The 18461-nt window shown below is 39.4% G+C and overlaps 1 protein-coding gene across 1 annotated transcript in view; it reads left to right on the forward strand.

The window, feature by feature from the left end:
- Positions 1–18461, forward strand: part of SLC22A2 (solute carrier family 22 member 2) — a 583430-nt gene that overhangs the window by 92868 nt on the left and 472101 nt on the right. Inside the window, exon 3 of the mRNA XM_044072890.1 lies at positions 3956–4110. Coding sequence (XP_043928825.1) covers positions 3956–4110 — 155 coding nt within the window. The remainder of the gene's footprint in view (positions 1–3955; positions 4111–18461) is intronic.

Here is an 18461-nt window from a genome sequence, read left to right on the forward strand (position 1 = left end):
TGTGTTAATCTTTATGGATGAAGATGACTACAAATTAAGAATGAAACTTATTCTGGAAAGTGAAGCTTATGTGAAGGTTTCTATTAATGAAGTGAATGTAGCTTGTCAGCAAATTAGATCAAACTTGAATGATTTGTTTATAGAAGCCACAATTGATATTGATACATATAATTATGTCAACATGACAGATCTAGTGATTCCAGTCATTTTTGGTATACCAAAAATACATAAATATATAGAAAACCCACCCCTTAGACCAACTGTTGATGGGAGAAAGCCAATAACTTATGCCTGTGCTAAATTGGTGGACACCAAATTGAAAAAAACATTCAGTGGGTGAATCACAAATTTGTTGTGACTCTTGGAATTTCTTGGAAGCAATTAACAGCCTTGAATTTAATGAGGCTTATAACATCCTCACTGTAGACGTAAGGGATTTGAATATTGTAATACCCCAGGAGTTGGGGATAAATTGGGTCAGAGAGTTTTTAGTCAAAAGAGGGGCAGCACCCGATGAGATTTATTTGATTGAATATCTCTTGGATGTTATCCTTTCACATAACTACATAATGCTTGATCATACCCTATATTTGCAGAAAACAGGAGTAGCAATGGGGTCACTATGTGGGAGGACCTTTGCAAATTGTGTAATGGCTCATTGGGAAAAAGAATTACTGTATTCAAATCGAATGTTCAAGGACAGAGTTTTTTGGTATCTGGACAACATTTTTATTATTTTCAAGGGGCACGCGATGAGTGTAAGGAATTGGTAAATGAAATGACCAGTCTCTCAAACTTCTTACAATTTATGTTTCAATTTGAAACAGACAGCTGGACATCCAAATAGGGGTTTGTGTCTAAGGACTGGACCAATACGAGATATGTAGCCAAAATCTTTAGAAAATCGACATACTCTAACACCTTCCTACATTTCAAAAGCTTGCATCCATGTCACCAAAAAAAAGCTGTGATTAAGGGGCAATTAGTAAGGGCTGCGAGAATGACATCACTTGAAGATGTTTATAGGGAATGTGATTTGCTTAGGAAGATGTTTTTGACAAGAGCATATACCCCTCAATTAGTGGATGATGTTACTACGGAAGTAGTTAGGAAAAGACATTCAAAGTACTTCCCGGCTATTTTGAATAAGGGATTAGAACATAATGAATTGGACTCTATGACGGAAGGGCTACAGTTGACCCTGACCCCAAGTACATGAATTACTCCCATTTACAATATGAGTTTTATCACAATTTATTCCAATGACTCGCAAACTCTTAGAGATATCTTGATGAAGAATTGGGCTTTAATAAATTAAAATACACCAACAAGGCAGAAATTAGGAAAGTGCCTGGGATTGATTTTTAAAAGGGGGTAGAATTTAAAAGGGTTGCTGGAGACTAAACTTAAACCCTTTACAACAAATATTGGTATGTTTAAATGCAGCCGGTGCCATTTTTGTAAAGAATTAAAGTAACTAACAAATTTCAGGTAAAAACAGTATTTTTAACATTAATGGTAAATTTAACTGTGACACCAAAGGGGTGGTTTACCTAGCTAAGTGCTAACTGTGTACTAGCTTTTACGTAGGCAAGACCGAGCAACATTTTAAACAAAGAATTTATTAGCACTAGTATAATATAGGTAAACAAAATAGCTTGAATGCACTAGCAAAACACATTATGGAGAACCCTGAACATTATTTCCAGTTTCCTGTTATTGAATAAGTTCCCAGGGATGTTACAGGAGACCCACAGACTTTACAATTAGAAGAAAGGGAGTTGCTATGAAAATTGCAGCTTAATGCCTATGTCTTCTCTGGTTTAAATGATTACTGTTCAATTAAATGCATCTTGAAATTAAAAGCACTTGAAAGATAGTATAGTGCTATTTTTATATGTCTTAATTTTCAGGAGGACATTTTACAGTAGTTTTTGAAGATGCTTATGGTGACGTAGTAAGATCTGAGACTGTTTTAACTTTAAGGCTGAAGGTTTGGTTTAATTAGTTAACTAATGATGTGATGCTATTGGCTTGTGTTTTTATTTAAGCAAGTGGAGTTCACTGTTCATTGTCTGATGAAGTTCATTTATTAAGTGGACGGGAGCGCTTATGTTTAATGTGGATAAATGGTTGTGATTTGCACTCCTTGGTGATTTTTTTTGGATTATCTTATTAAATTCCCCTAGTGATGTGAACATCCTCCAAGAGGGCTGAATGCCAAGAAATGCATCATTATCCCCTTTGGGGAAAATGGCATCTCCACTAATTATCACATTAATGACAATGTACTAAGCATGCAATCAGTTGTGAAGGACTTGGGCACCCAGGTTGATAGCAACCTCAGTTTTGACCACCGTGTTGCCTCTGTTGTATGCAAGTCTTTCTACATGGCTCACCTCATAAGTAAGGAACAGCAACAAGGAGATCATAACATCCCTGTACTCCTCCCTTAGCAGACCCATTATTGAGTACAATGCTCCCTTCGGCATGTACCTTGCCAAGCACATGCAGCAGTTGGAGAGACCACAGAGGATCCTGACCAGGAAAATCCAGGGTCTCAATCATCTATCCTATACAGATAGGCTAAAAGCCCTGTCCCTCTACTCAGTCTCATACAGACTGCTCAGAGATGACCTGTGTCTGGCATACAAGGCCATCTCAGACCCAGCCTTGATGGAGTTGCTGCATATCCATAAGACAAAATCCACTTTAGCAACCTGCATGTAAGGCCTTAACCTGGTCTGTGAAATTAATAGAACATGTTGGCAGGATAGATTTGTTTTTCCAAAAGACTCCTCCAGCTGTGGAATAGAATCTGTCTCCATATCAAGTAGAGTATCTCTCTAGCCCTCTTTAAGAGGAACCTGGACGACTGGATGGAAAACAGAAAATACACTCCTGGGATCCCACTTGTGTCCCTGCTGGACAGGGGAAACAGATGCTGACTTTGAGGGAACATGGGTGAAATTCTTGGCTAGGTTTATAAGGATCTCTGAGCCAATAGCCTAGTATCATCCTTTGAACATATGAACCTATGAGACTGAGATGACTTGTAGTTTGTGTACCAAATATTCACACTGTCTCATACCATTTCACACTGTTGACTTATAATGTAATCTGTATTCCCAACTCAGGCCTCAAGCCACTATGTCTGTATCATTGCTACTTCCTGGACAATGACTGGGATGCATATGCATCAGGTTTTACAGGAAACGTAACAGCTGGATGAAGTGTATATAGAGGTGCATTTGCCAGATTCTTCTGACAGTGGAATTTACCAAAAAACACATTTACATTGACCTTGCCAAGTGTGAGTACACACACAAATATGCACAAACATGCACGCATGCACACACACACACACACACACACACACACACACACACACACACACACACACACACACACACACACACACACACACACACATGCACACACACACATGCACACTGCATGCACATCTAGGTTTCTCAGTTCATTACTTAATGTAACTCTACTTTCAGGTCTCAACTGAAGGATTGCTACATTTTTGCTGGATGAATATTTCTTTTAATGGAGAGATATTAGCTACCATATAGTAACAGTTAGCGAATAGTACTTTTTAATTGAGAATCAGGTACTTTTGATGTAGAGGCACCTGTTACTAAGGCTGAAATTTTCCATACATTTATTTTATAAAATAAATCTTTACATTCTTGCATACATAGACTAATAATATTTTGGGATACAAGGTTTCAAAATGAAAAATTACCATTTCTTACCATATATCTTCTAGAATACACTTCTTCAGTATAAATTGTAGAGTTCTTGTCTAATTAGGGGTCTGGCAACTGAAGCCATTGCCCATGTGCACCTGATGAATTTACAAGATGGTATTACTCTTATTGGACATTAAACTTAGCATGACTTCAGTATAATATTGTCTCACCTATTCCATTTTTTCTGTTTGCAGGTTTGGCAGAAAACTCATTTTTATTCTGTCTGTATTTGTGACATCTGTTTCTGGAGTTCTTCTTGCTGCAGCACCAAGTTATCCATGGCTGCTCGTCTTCCGAATTTCCCAGGGGTTGTTCTCTAAGGCAGGCTGGACTGTATTATATGTACTCAGTAAGTATGCTGTAGGAAACAGTTTATTTATTTATTTATTAAAATTTGATTATGGGGAAAGTCTGAGTGGGTATGAGTCCATTTTCATCAGGGGCTCAGGGAGAAAAGCTCCAAAGTATTGCAAAACATTTTTATAGTCTTTAAAAATAATACAAAATATAAAAAAAAAACTACAGTGTAAATGATTATACCAAATTAGGCATACTATGAAAACATTGGTTAATAATCAATACAAGTCACATGACAAGCATTTAATATTTAGAGAAATTTTAGCCTGTTTATAGAGAAAGTAAGTCCCAGTGCTCATGTCACATCACAATCATTTAATATTTAGAGAAATTTTAGCCTGTTTCTAGAGAAATAAAAGGTAAGTTAGTATAATACAAACAAGAATTGCAATACAAAGTGAAAGAAAAACAGGTTTATGGTATATTTAGAGAGAAAGCCAGGGGAGTGAATTTGATAGAAATAAGGAAGTGAGTAAAGAAGGGATGGTAAGGAGATGTAAGGTATAAATAGGTATTTGTACACATTTAGGGATATAGTTCATCTTGGTGTAGCAGAGCTTAGCAATGACCACCAGTCATAATTCTGAGGTATAACATTTCCATCCATCCATCCATCCATCCATCCATCCATCCATCCATCCATAGTTCTTCCATACCATGCACTTTCATATACACTCTTACATATGGTCAGTTTAGAGTGTCCAATCCACTTACTGCATGTTTTTTTGGAATGTGGGAGGGAACTGGAGCAAACCCACAGCTGAGAATTGAACCAGGGAACCACTTGCAGTGAAGCAGCAATTCTTTCCACGTACCACTGAGCCATCTTAATTTCAGCCAACTAAAATTTTGAAAAATGAACCTCAGATGAAATAATAAATCCAGAGGCAGTATATTTAGAATTAGGGGAGTGGGGGTGGGGGTGGGAGGAGGGTAGGACGTCAACTGCATGGATTGTGGAAAAAATTGCTTCAAAATTCTCCTTTTTTAAGATTTCAAACTATCATGATTTTGGTCCCTGAAATTTCAGTAGGGAGTCTTCAGCCATTATCTAAGTTTTATTTTGGCATATGCTATTAATAATTCCAGTATCATGCCTATGGGATAAAAGTCATTTGCTGTACTTTTAAAATTAGTGTGTCTAACTCTTGTACCTCAAATTTATGATCTTTTGGTTCTTGAAAGTTCATTAATAGGTCTATAAGACAAAAATGAATTACAAACCATCTCACCAATCCACCTATTGCATGTTTTTGGAATGTGGGAGGAAAATGGAGCAAACCCACAGCTGAGAATTGAACAAGGGAACCACTTGCTGTGAAGCAGCAATTCTTTCCACCGCACCACTGAGCCATCTTAATTTCAGCCAACTAAAATTTTGAAAAATGAACCTCAGATGGCATAATAAATCCAGAGGCAGTATATTTAGAATTAGAGGAGTGGGGGTGGGGGTAGGACGTCACTGCATGGATTGTGGGAAAAATTGCTTCAAAATTCTCCTTTTTTAAGATTTCATACTATCATGATTTTGGTCCCTGAAATTTCAGTAGGGAGTCTTCAGCCATTATCTAAGTTTTATTTTGGCATATGCTATTAATAATTCCAGTATCAAGCCTATGGAATAAAGGTCATTTGCTGGACATTTAAAATTAGTGTGTCTAAGTCTTGTACCTCAAATTTATGATCTTTTGGTTCATGAAAGTTCATTAATAGGTCTGTAAGACAAAAATGAATTATAAACCATCTCACATTAATTAGTAGCAGAATTTCAGTTTTTCTTCCAGCTGAATTAATACATGATACATCATTACAATGCATGATTTGTGTCTTATACTAGAATATTCAAAATATTAACAGTGTGATATTTTTATGGAAGAATAACATGTAATATCATAAAAATAATTTAGGTCATTTAGTTCCAACCTGGTGGCTAAGGATTCAGTCCAGGACAACTGATACCTGAGTTTATTACCGCTTCCAGAAAACTGCTAACTGCTAATTGCATTCTGAAACTCACCTCTTCTTTAAGTTGATTTTCTCTCCCCTGCAAAATAGTTAATAGTTTTTGATAGCTTGTGATATCTATGGAACAGCCTAAAGGTCTATTAAAACACAGACTCTGGGGTCAGTGAAAAGTCTTGCTAACCCAACCCTGAATTTAAAGAGCTTTGACAGGTGGCTAATGGCTCACTTTTATGTGTGAATAACATATTTCACAGGCAAACCACAGAATGAGAAATAACTTTGATTCCTATGTTATTCTACTAGTTGGCTGTGAATGTATTACTCCCCTCCCTAGATGTTAAAGCAGACTGCAGGAGATTGAAAGAGATCTACATTCACAGTCAGTACTCAAAATTTCTAATCCTCTAATGCCTTAAAAGCTAGGCACAATTTTCCCTCATAACTGCCTGTAGAAAACTGAGTATAAACTAACAATGCTCAAGCCTGACATTATTTGTGAAATTTTACAGTAATATGAATTCTTGAAGTATTCTTTCTTTATATGCGTCCATATTACACAGATCTCCAAGTTATACCTAATGACTCACCAAATGTATGCTACAAATAGTTTTGTGAGAAAGATAACATCACAGGAGTTAACAATAGTTAAAAATATTACAAATAAGCCCCATTACTCTCAAAGCATTTGTCTTGATTATCAGTGTGTGTTTTGAATGTAATAGCAATTCCTACATCTTTACATTCATTTACAAATTTGAGGTTTACACTTCCCATATCCCAGACATAGGGGATGGTTTCCCAAAAGACAGACATCATATTTGTCAGTGTTAATCTGTAATCCATTATCTCTAAAACCAGTTATGCACCTTTCCTAGATAAATATTAAATTTATTTATAACACCAGAACTCGTACATAAGGCCCCTATTTTGAAACTGTCAATGTATTTGTCAAGTTGGTATGACTCAGATATTAGAAAGAGCAAAGGACCAAATGAAAGCAAAAAAAAAACATAAACAACCTTGCATTATGAGTAAAAGTTATTAATCCTCACTTTCTGATATATGCCTCCTAGCCAGTTTTCCACTTATTTCATCACATAAGGGTTAATTGATAGTTGTTAAATGGAAATAAGGATAACTAAATGGGGAATTCTGTCAATGTACTTTGAAACTTCTAGATAGACAATTAACAACCCTAATACCAAAATCCATGGCTTTGCTGAAAGGGAACATGAAAATCAACTAGGCCTGTAAAAGTAGGCCTAGTCTGAATAAATCCAGGTTGGAAATGTCATGTACTGATCCTGCTGTGTTATTAGCATAATAATAGTAGATAAACATCACTCATAACATTTGTCAGTTAGTGAAGATAGACTTGTGGATCTGCAGTTACTGATCTTGGCTAAAACACCTCCTTTGTAAAGAAGCACTATTTTGGTCATCTTCCTTTTCTTATGAATATTACTGGAGAATAGTAACTGGTTAAACAGACAGGTGAGACAAGTTGCTATTTTATTTTATATGTCAGTCCAAAAACAGCTAGGGATATTGTCTAGACCTTAGCTAAAATCATTTTTTTTATTATAGTAATTGATGTAACTACTAAATCAACCATAAAATCTGGCAAAGTGATAAAAGCCTATAATTTCTACAGATGACTCCCACTTGTTATATTCACCCTGTTTACAAACATTAGCAATATATGAATTAAAAGTGTTTACTAACTGAGTCCCCTGATATACTGCCTTCACACTGAGAGTCACTGGCCCAGCACAGATCCTAGGGTTTACATTTAAGTATAAAAGAATTTATCACTGTTAGTCCTGACTCCATAGATTTACCTTCATACTTGCTCTTTGCTGTTCTTAATGATATTTTTAATTTTTTTACTTAATGAGTTATATGCCTGCTTTGCAGATGGTGTATTTTATTTCCTTAATATATTAAAAATTTCCATTTTTGCACATCAAAATTTGTAAGTGATTTTGCGTCCACCATGGGAATGCATACCTCTCAATGACTTAATGCAAAAATCCGAGACAAAATAACAGTAACTGGGGAGAGGAGCAAAGACCCCAGAATAGAGACAGATTTTAAATATGGCTCTTAAGTACTGAGAACGCTGATAGCATAATAGTTTTTCACTGACATGCATTTTCTGAAGGATATTAAGTCTAAATTGCAAATGTTTCTCATTATTTAGTAACTTTGGTACTGAGTGATTTGCCAGAAATAAACAAATTTTATATGGACAAACCATAAATATGAGGCAGAAATCTGGACAGTTGAGACGTATATAGGGGGAGGGAGTAACTTTGTCTTTTTTTACTTAAAACCACCTTCCTACATTTATTCATATGATGTGCACAAGCATCTTCAAACCTATTTCACAACAGTGCAACAGTATCATCATTTTCTGTTGAACTCCCATACCAGTTGACCTTTGTTATTAATTCCTCACTGTATAGTTTTGCTCTATCAGAAATAAACTTAGTATGTTGAATATTGCCCATTCAAACAGTACAAAGAAATAGAATGCCATATTTTCAGAATCTCCCAGCAGCTTTAATTGTTCAATATTTACTACCTTCTTTGGGATAGTTGTTAGTAACAAATCTTGTATATTTTGCAATCTAGCATGAAGTCAATCAGCTGTAGACATTTTTTAATAACAAAAGATGATTTGATGAGTTGTTGTTGTCTTTCGGCTTTTCCCGGTTAGGGGTCGCCACAGAGGAACTCCGGTCCGCTAATGATTGGCAGTAGATTTTCACGAACGCCGAGGTGCCAGCTCAACGTTCAACCTGCAACGAAGGCATGCCCATTTACGCATGTCTTTCGAATGCGATTTGATGAGTATTCATCTTAAATTCAACCAACATGTAAAAAATTGCATAAAAAAATCACTAAAAACTTGGGATGCTTTACAGAGCCCAAAACTTTCTCACCAACACAACTAAAACTGCATGTGCCACTACTTACCTCCTCGCCTCATTATTTTAAGGTGCTCACATCTTTATTAACCTCCACACATCACAAAAAGCAAAACTTAAAGAATGGCATAATAAAGTAGCTACATTTGCAGCAAATACCCATTTCAGAGCCCACCGCTGTATAGCACTAAAAAGCCTAAATTGGTTAGAACTACTCCATCAACTAACATATAGATAGCTTCTTACTATTGTAAAATTATCCATCTCCGTGTCCAGCACTAAATACCATTCTACACAACCATGCTCCCAATTGGTTATTACAATCCAATGACAAAACACTCCTCTCTGTCCACAAACCTATCAAATCTGCTGGGTATGGTCTGTACTCTTACCATGGTTCTAAGGTCTAGAACTCTTTACAAGTATCCATCAAGACAATACCCTTCCTCTAGTCTTTTAAAATCATTCTGAAAGACTCTCTAGCCAAAATCTGGCTCTTTTCTTGCTCAACCCCCAGGATAAACTATATCCTTAATTTTGGGTAAGTACCTATTCATACCTTACACCTCCTTACTCCTCCTTCTTCACTTACTTCCTAACTTCAATCAAGTTATCGTCCGTGACTATCTATCCTATTTATTCCTTAACCCTATTTTTCTCCCACTTCATATTGCAATTCCTGTTTGTATTATACTAGCTTACCTTTAGTTTTTCTAAACTGGCTAAATCTCTCTAAATATTAAATCATTGTCATATAAGCGGTATCTACTCTTAACTAATGTTTTCACATTACATCTAATTTTGTATAATTGCTTAAACTGTAGATTATTTATTGTTTTTTATCAAATTATTTTTGAAGGTTGTAAAATTATTGTTTTAAAAAAAGATTTTGTAATACTTTGGAGGCTTTCTACCCGGGCATCTGCTGAAATTGGACACCTACCCAGTCAAACCTTCCTGGTAATCAAATGTCAATAAATAAAAAGAACACAAAATTCTTCTTCTGCAGCAGTAGACAGTACCATTTTTATAATTCATGTTGTGAAAACTAAAGTTTTCTGATGTAATGAGGTTTTCATAGTCCATGTTTTTCTCTAAGCTTTCTATGTATTCCATGTAATATATGATGATTATTGGCCATATTCAATAAAGCCTGCACAGGCTGCACTATTTTGGATTCAGTAAGAGGCTGTACACAGTGTGTGGAGCCATGCATAACCGAGCAAACAAGGTAAACACTGTGGCATGCAAATTACAGCATAAGCAGCTGAATTGGATGCTAATCAACACTACAGGAACTCTGCAACCTCTGTGTCCTCAACTCAAAGCAAGAATAATCCAAGGGGAACTCATCCCAGTAGAGACAAAGGTATGCATAGCACTTAGGCACCTTTCAGAGATCAACAGGGGACATTCTGGGGGTGTCGCACGCATCAGCAACCAGGGATCCTCCATCAATTCTTGAATGCTATGCTCCAACATGCTAGTGACCCCATATATTTTCCCTGTACTCCTGAGGATAGGACCAGAAATATGCAGGAGTTCTACCTTGTAGCACACTAGGTACTGGGTGCCATAGATTGCACACATATAGAAAATAAGGCACCACCTGGGGAACAGGGAAGGTTCTACATTAATAGAAAGGGCTTTCACACTATTAACTGCTAAAATGTGTAATGCCAAGGGAATCATCTTGAATGTGTGTGTTGGCGACCCTGGCAGTTACCACAACTCACATATCTGGCACACCTCCCAACTGCATCAGATGTTCACTAGGGGGATATCCCATAGGGTCATTTACTGGGTGATAAATGTTATGCACTGGAACTGAGGCAGATGACACCATTCAGAAATGCACACACACCTGTTGAAGAAATGCATAATGAGGCACATACCCAAGCCAAAAATATCACAGAGTGTGTGTTTGGGCTGCTGAAGTCAGAGTTCCGGTGCCTAGGTACATCTGGGGGAGCCCTGCAGTACAATCCACAGACATATACTAAAATATTCACAGTATGTGCCATGCTACACAACATCATCCTGAGAAAACAGCTGCAGAAGGATCAACAAGGGGAAAGAGCACATATCCCACCACCAATGGCAAGGTCACCACAGCCACATGTACGTGAGGAGTCAGGGGGGAAAGAGTGTCTGCTGTGGGTGTAGGCAGATGTGGGCATGCTCAATGCCCTCGTTTTGGCTAAGAGACAACACACAGTGCACTCACTTACCACCTAAGGACCTAAAACCTTCCTCTTACACACATATGTATAGTAACATTGATGCCAGGTAACTCTCACAACCCTTACCTCCCCATGTATTGGCTGTGTACTGCTTGCATCAGACAGAGTCAGCCATGAACTACAACTGTTGCAGCTGCTGGATTTACAAGGTAAGTGTTGAACCTGGAGTGTATTGTGTAATAATATGAATAATTGGAATATCCTTGCATTTTGTTACTTGGTAGTGTAAACAAGTAAAGTGTGGGTGCTTTGTACAGAAATTATCTTAACATGTGACAGCAGAGACTTATTTAACTAATTACTAAGTAGTAGACCTCAGGCATCAAAGATTCACACCGTCATACCTCTCAAATGCAGTGATGGTCACTGCATGCCCTCAGTTTAGCACCATACATTTGTACTTGAAAATCATTACAGAGAGAAGTTAGAAAGTAATGATACACATTGCAGTTTCAGACTTCACAACCCTCACAAGATCATTCACAATAAAGTTGGACATTTTTGATGCTATCAACTGTCTGACTTCCTAAGACCACTATAAGTCAAAGATACAACTACCAATTCAACATCACATCTGTAGATATACTAAGCACTAAGTCAACTATGCACCTTGAGCATCAGACAGAAAGCTTATATATCTCTGAATCCAAAAAATACAAACCAGGGATATGGCACAGTTATCATCACTTGCACAGGATGTTGGGGTGTGGAACAGGAAGCCTAAGATGACACTAAAGGTCGGTGAATGTGTGTGTGAGTAAGAAAGAGAAGCAGGCAGACATTTGGCTAAACCAACAAATGGCCAGTGAGAAAAAAAATAGTTTTAAGCTGCATGGCTGAACCATGTAACTGTTGTGTGTGTGTCTGTAGAGGTCCTCCAGGTGAAACTGGTGTGTGAGCATCTGCATGAACACAGCCAAACTCTGTGCCAGCTCTACATCTTGGTATGTCGGACAGGTGTGAGCCATTCATGGCAGAGGTGGCAGTTCATCGTGTCATCCCAGACCACAAGAACTGGCTCTGCCAGGAGTTGCAATAGCACATCCATGCCCACGGTCAGATGCACTGCTGCTACCTGAATGTGACTGATGTCTGCTGGACAAGCTCCCTTCACAAGTATATCCAGGACCAGGACTCCATGACCTGCCACATCTGGGTGTGGACAACCCACCCACTGATGGAGCAGTGGAAGTACTATCACTATGGGAGCATGATCTGGCATGGTCACATTGGCTAACAGCAGATGACGTGGCTGACCTACTCCCATGAGGATGCCATGCCCCTCCAAGCAGATGTTCCATTACAGATGCCTCTCATTCCAATGTGTCATTCATCCAATCCATTGAATTGGCAACACGGTGGAGGCAGTCAAGCATGTCAGTCTGTGCCACATTTACAACCCTAAGTATTTCTCTGGAACACCTATGGAAACATACCCATGCCTTCATTATGGCCCTAAACTTACTTTGTGTGGCATGTGAAGAGACACCTGGATCAGGTGGAGAACGCACAGCAGGCCTCCTCTGAGCACCCCTAAGAACCCTCCTGCATGGCACCTCACCCACACTTTGGCTACAGTCAGAGCCAACAAGCACTGAATCCACAGTAACCACACTACCCTGATCAAATGTCTCACCCTCCACCTGTCTAAAATTTGTGGACTCAGTGAAATGGGTAGGTGTAGGCCTACTGGCTGTATCCACTGGAATTACAGGGGGTGGCTGTATGAAACGCTCAGTGTCAGATTCAACCTCTGCACTGCTGACTGTGCCTCTGTTTGGCCACCATAATCATCAGAGTCTGCTGATACTCTGACATCAGGTGGTAGAAGTCCCACACTTCCACTGTCAGGATCACCTGTGATAATAAGCAACAAACACAGGAAAAATTAATACCTAAGCTACCATGGTCCAATATATGCTAACAAAATAACAATGCTGCCACTATTAGACAGTACAGCAATACACACAACAGTCCTGACATTAACATCACACACTAAAATATAGCTTTTAATTGCTCATCAGTACTGACATAAAAATGTTTGACTTACCTTGTGCAGATGATGGTATCCTCTCCCTGCCAAATCATCCTGGAAGAAGTTAAGCAAAAGGTAAAGACAACATCATTACAATTAACTGTAACACGGGGGGGGTAATACTTTTCCCCTTTATATGTCAATTGACTATACTTTCAACAAAAACTTGGATGTCAAATTCAACCTAATCAATCAGAATGTGTTGTTAATTGTAGCAATCTTCAACCCCCCCCACCCAAAAAAAAAATCTTGTGAAACAGAAGTATTGTATTGATATAAATTGTTTTACTATACAACAGTATTTAACAATTGAGATACAAAAACCTACCTGGAAGCTCCTCCTGGGACATACTTGCTGTCCCTGAAACAGTGTCAAGGACATGCCATTCTGCACTTTCCTGGGAGCTGTCTGGATCCCTGACAGTGGCTAGGAACTCTTCATTTGCTTGTTAGTGTTGGCTCTGTAGCAGCCCCCCCCCCCGCGCCCACCCCGGTACCCATCTGATCACGGCCCACTGCAGCTGCTCTCCTCTGTGCAGGTGAGATTATGTCAGTAGCCCTATGGCACACCTGGTCATATGTCCTGCTGTAGCCACCCACTGTATTAACGTCTGTGATGATCTGCTGACAAATCTGCATTCTGCCCGATATATCTCCATGTCCCCTTTCAACCAGGAAGGCACCACGTTGCCTAAAAGTGTCAATAATGACCTGATTGTCAGGGTTAGTGAAAAGTGGCTTTTGAGGATTGAGACACCAAGGTGGCATAGTCCTAGATGTCTTAAAAGACAACAGAAGGATAATACACATAAGTATTACATAACTACAAAAATAACTGTTTCCAGATAAAACAGAAAAAGGTAGCATCTCAGTACTACCCCTGGAGAAACAGAAATCAGTCTAGAGATTTGAAATTTGAACAACAGACTGGATGCAACAAAAGTAGGCTAACAATAGCAACATATCCTTGTTTGTGCCATAACAGAAATGCAGCTTTGCCCCCCCCCCAAAAAAAAGAACAGGCAAATGACACATTTTGCTAATAAACCATCTTGGAAATGCTAAAAATGCTATCAAATAAACTGTTCCTGCAACTAACTCTGGGCAGAACTGCAATCTAAATTGTAGCTTGCAACAGATCCCCCACCATGCCCCAGGATTCCCACTCCTCTTTTCTTGATATACTGGAAAATATTAGGGTTCAAGCAAACACCCTAATAATGGGCAATTTCAACTATCCCACCATTATCCTGGAAGAAGTTCACCACATCCACCTTTTCTAGGCTCAGTTCTCACTGTCCTTTACCCACGTCTGACTTTGCCAACTTACCTTCTGAGCCAGTCCTGCTGATTGTTTTTTATAACTGCTTCAGTATCTGTCTTGTGCTCTATTCCTTATTTCCTTCTCGCCTCTCTACTGCCTGTCACTCTCCCTGTCCTCTATTTCTCTATCTCAGTCCATACCATTCCTACCTCTCTGTCATACTTTACCTTTACCATGTACTGCAAGATGTCCCATTGTCTTCTCTGAAGTTGTCTGTCTCTTGCCCCTCCTACCTGTACCTACTCTTCCCCCTACTGCCCTCCCCTTTCCACCTTTATCCTCTGTACTCCTATAAATACCCTGGGTTTAGTGGGGCACCATCTTTAGGAATCAGGATAAGCCCTGGCTGCTGTCTGCTCCTCTCCCAGCATCTAACCCCTGTGGTATGTAATTATCTTACTTGTTGCTGCTCATCATACCAAATGTTTTTATAGGTTCATAGGTTCATAGATTAGTACTAAGCTAACTGCCCTTGCGAACCATTTTAAGCCTAGTCAATTATCCCTTGTAAGACTCAAACCCCCAAAAATCTGTTTGGATCTGTGTGCCTAATAACCTTTTCTGTACCTGTTGCTGCTAAGATTTCATGGTATGTGTGTATTTTTAAACTAGTGTAGACTGCTGTGGTTTGATTATTCTGTGGTTTGCTTGTGTTTAATACTGTTAAGGCGTCTTTTTCGCACCTTTCTGAATAGCCCTTTTAGTATGCTTGTGCTCTAAAGGCTTGCTGTAAGCGTAACGTGGTTTGCTGGTGTTTTAAGCCAAGAGTGGTGGATTTGTATGCAAGCACCCTTGTTAAACCATAACTAAGCATGCCTTTGCGGTATTGCTTGATCTTAAACCTGGACACAGCTCATTGAACTGCATCACCCTCGTGGAGTTTCCATAAGGGTATTTAAAGCTACCTTTCTTGTTCAGCTGTGCTTGTTCGCATAGTGGGGTATTATAGCTCTATAGTTCTGCCTTTGGAGAATTAGCAAGCCGATATTGGCTAAATTGCTAAAACCCCCACACATGCAGACCTTTTCTCTGAGCGCGTCTGTACATTTCCGAATATCTGTAGCCGGTAAAAGGCTCTTTGAGCAGCGCTACCTAAAGTGCTTACCCTGACGCCTAATCCTCTCCACATACCTACCTTGTGCTGCGTATGTGTTCAATCACAAGTGTTTTAAGCCTATAAATGGCTTTGAAAGGACGCCATCCTTGTGGAGACTCTCAAGGGGCTTGTGATTATTCTCCTGCCTAGCTGTTTCCAGTCGTCTCTGCCTTTAGTGTACTAGTAAGCCAATATCGGAGAAAATGCCATGCACACAACTCATACCGACCCTTCTCTGAGTATTCCTGCACACTTTTGCATTGTCTGAAGCCTGTAATCGGCCTTTTGAAAGGCACCACCTAAGCGCTTACCCTGAAGCCTAAATCCTCTCCATAGACCTACCTTCTGCAGCGTATATATTTTTTTCAAACTCTGCTGTTATAAGCCAGTAAACGGCTTTTGAAAGTATGCCATCCACATGGAGACTCTTAAAGGGCTTGGGCTAAACGTACCTTCCTCCAGCAGTGTTTAATGCTGATAAATTACTGATATGCCGTACAGAAGCTGATTTGATGATACGAGCACCCTTGGGTAGCAGTCCCTTTGGGCTGCTGCATAGAAACCCTAAAGCTAATTTGCAGTAGCTGTGCTATGAACTGAATAACACTTTTTCTGTGTGCTGCACTAAGATACATTACCCCAAGTTGCAAAGTGTAGTCCTACTGTGCCCTCACACAGTGTTCTGTTCTAGCATTGTACTTAAAGTAACTGTTTAACATGATTTTCTATTGCTGCAGTTAAGTAGGTAGAATGTCTTAATTGCTACCTTTATTTTTACTGCTACCACAAAAGGGCATATAACTATTGCATTAAAAAATTTTACATTGCTGCTACCGAGGATTTGGAAATGTTTAACTGCTATCTATAGATATTGTTTCTGTGAATGATTAGTCTAATTTGAAATGTTTGGGTTTTAGGAAATGTAAACTTGCTATCTATATATTTGTGTCTGTGAATGATTAGTGTGATTTTGAGCAATCATACATTGCTATGTGCTAACTCTTGTTTCTCATCACCACCTTGTCTCTCTTGCCTCCATAAGTTACCGTGCTCATCTTGTGCTTCCAGCACTAGTCTGTAGGAATCTAAAGGACCCTCTCCAAATATCAATGGTTCACCTCACTGCATAACTACCCTACAATCCCTCTCTCAAGGACACCAGTAAAGTATGTCTGTTGAATAATTCCTGCCGGAAAGACTTTCTACTATTGTACCACTACTACAGGTGTTAAACAAGTCCTGAGCTAGGACAGCCAGCAGCCTCTACCACCCTCTTCTGTACCTTCACACCCTCTCTCCCCCATACTCCTTAGAAACCCCTTTTATATAGCACCCACTTTTCCTTGTTTACTCTAACTTCCACTCATATCAGCCTGCAATATTAGACCTATCCACTGGGTGGCACCCTTATCCCAGCCATAATCTCCTTCTTATCATCTCTTATGGATAGCTTCTTCTTCTTCTTCTTTCGGCTTTTCCAAGTTAGGGGTCACCACAGCGGATCATCTGTCCGCTGATTGGCAGTGGAGTTTTACAGTGTCGAGTTGCCAGCCCAGCGCCCAACCTTCCACAGAAGGCACTCACATGCACACCTAGGGCCAATTTAGAGTGTCCAATCCACCTACTGCATGTCTTTGGGATGTGGGAGGAAACCGGAGCACCTGGAGGAAACCCACGCGACCACAGGGAGGACATGCAGACTCTGCACAGAAGGCACCCCAGCCGAGAATCGAACCGGAAAACCTCTTGCTGTGAGGCGGCAATGCTAACTGCTGCACCACAGTGGCCGCTTACCTTAATTTCTCCTGTTGTCCCTGAATTGCTATTTAGTCCTCTCACTTTACCCCTTACTTCTACTGTCTACATCCCCCTTTTCTAGGCTCAGTTCTCACTGTCCTTTACCCACATCTCACTTTTTCAACTTACCTTCTGAGTCAGTCCTGCTGATTGTTTTTTATAACTGCTTCAGTATCTGTCTCTACCCGCTCTGTTCGCCCTGCGGGCTCACTCTGCTTCCCTCCCTACTCCCAATTCCCACACACCCCCAGGGGTTCTACTCTTATACTTACTAACCACACCTCTTCCTCTTCCCATTACTCTCTAATTGGCCATCTTCTCTCATATTTGCCTTCTCTTACCACTCCCCTTCAATCTTACCACACCCTTCTCCTTTCCCTCATCCTTTATACTTCTATATTCTACATACAGACATCCAATAGTTAATTCTTCCAATGTATAAACCACCCACCCCATTATATGTCCTACTTTTATTCTCACTTTTACTACTACCTCCTTTAACCTTTGCCTACTTACTCACCCTCTATGATCACCCACTATATCCACACCCTCACTACCCTAATAAGGAAACAAACTCCCCATCCCTACCACTCCTTTATATCCATGCGAATATAACATCTTCACCCAACTACCTACTTGCAAAGTATCATAGAATATAACACATTAAATATAACACTCTAAATCTCAGGAAAGGTCTACTTCTTTACAGCAGATTCCCTAACCCAAGTTATCTAGGACTACTATTCGCATTAAAGGATGGTGACATCCACCCTAACCCTGTCCCAACAACAACTCCTATCACTCTCCATAACCACAATCAGTCACCTATTTATTCCCTTACTAAACCATCTAACTCCCTCCTAGTAGCTCATTATAATATACATAGCATTAACAACAGAGTAACTCAACTCCAAGCTCTAGCAGAAGTCTACTCATTTCATATTCTCTGC

The sequence above is a fragment of the Protopterus annectens genome, chromosome 1.part0, assembly GCF_019279795.1.
Source record: "Protopterus annectens isolate FY-2018-M chromosome 1.part0, PAN1.0, whole genome shotgun sequence".
NCBI lineage: Eukaryota > Metazoa > Chordata > Ceratodontiformes > Protopteridae > Protopterus > Protopterus annectens.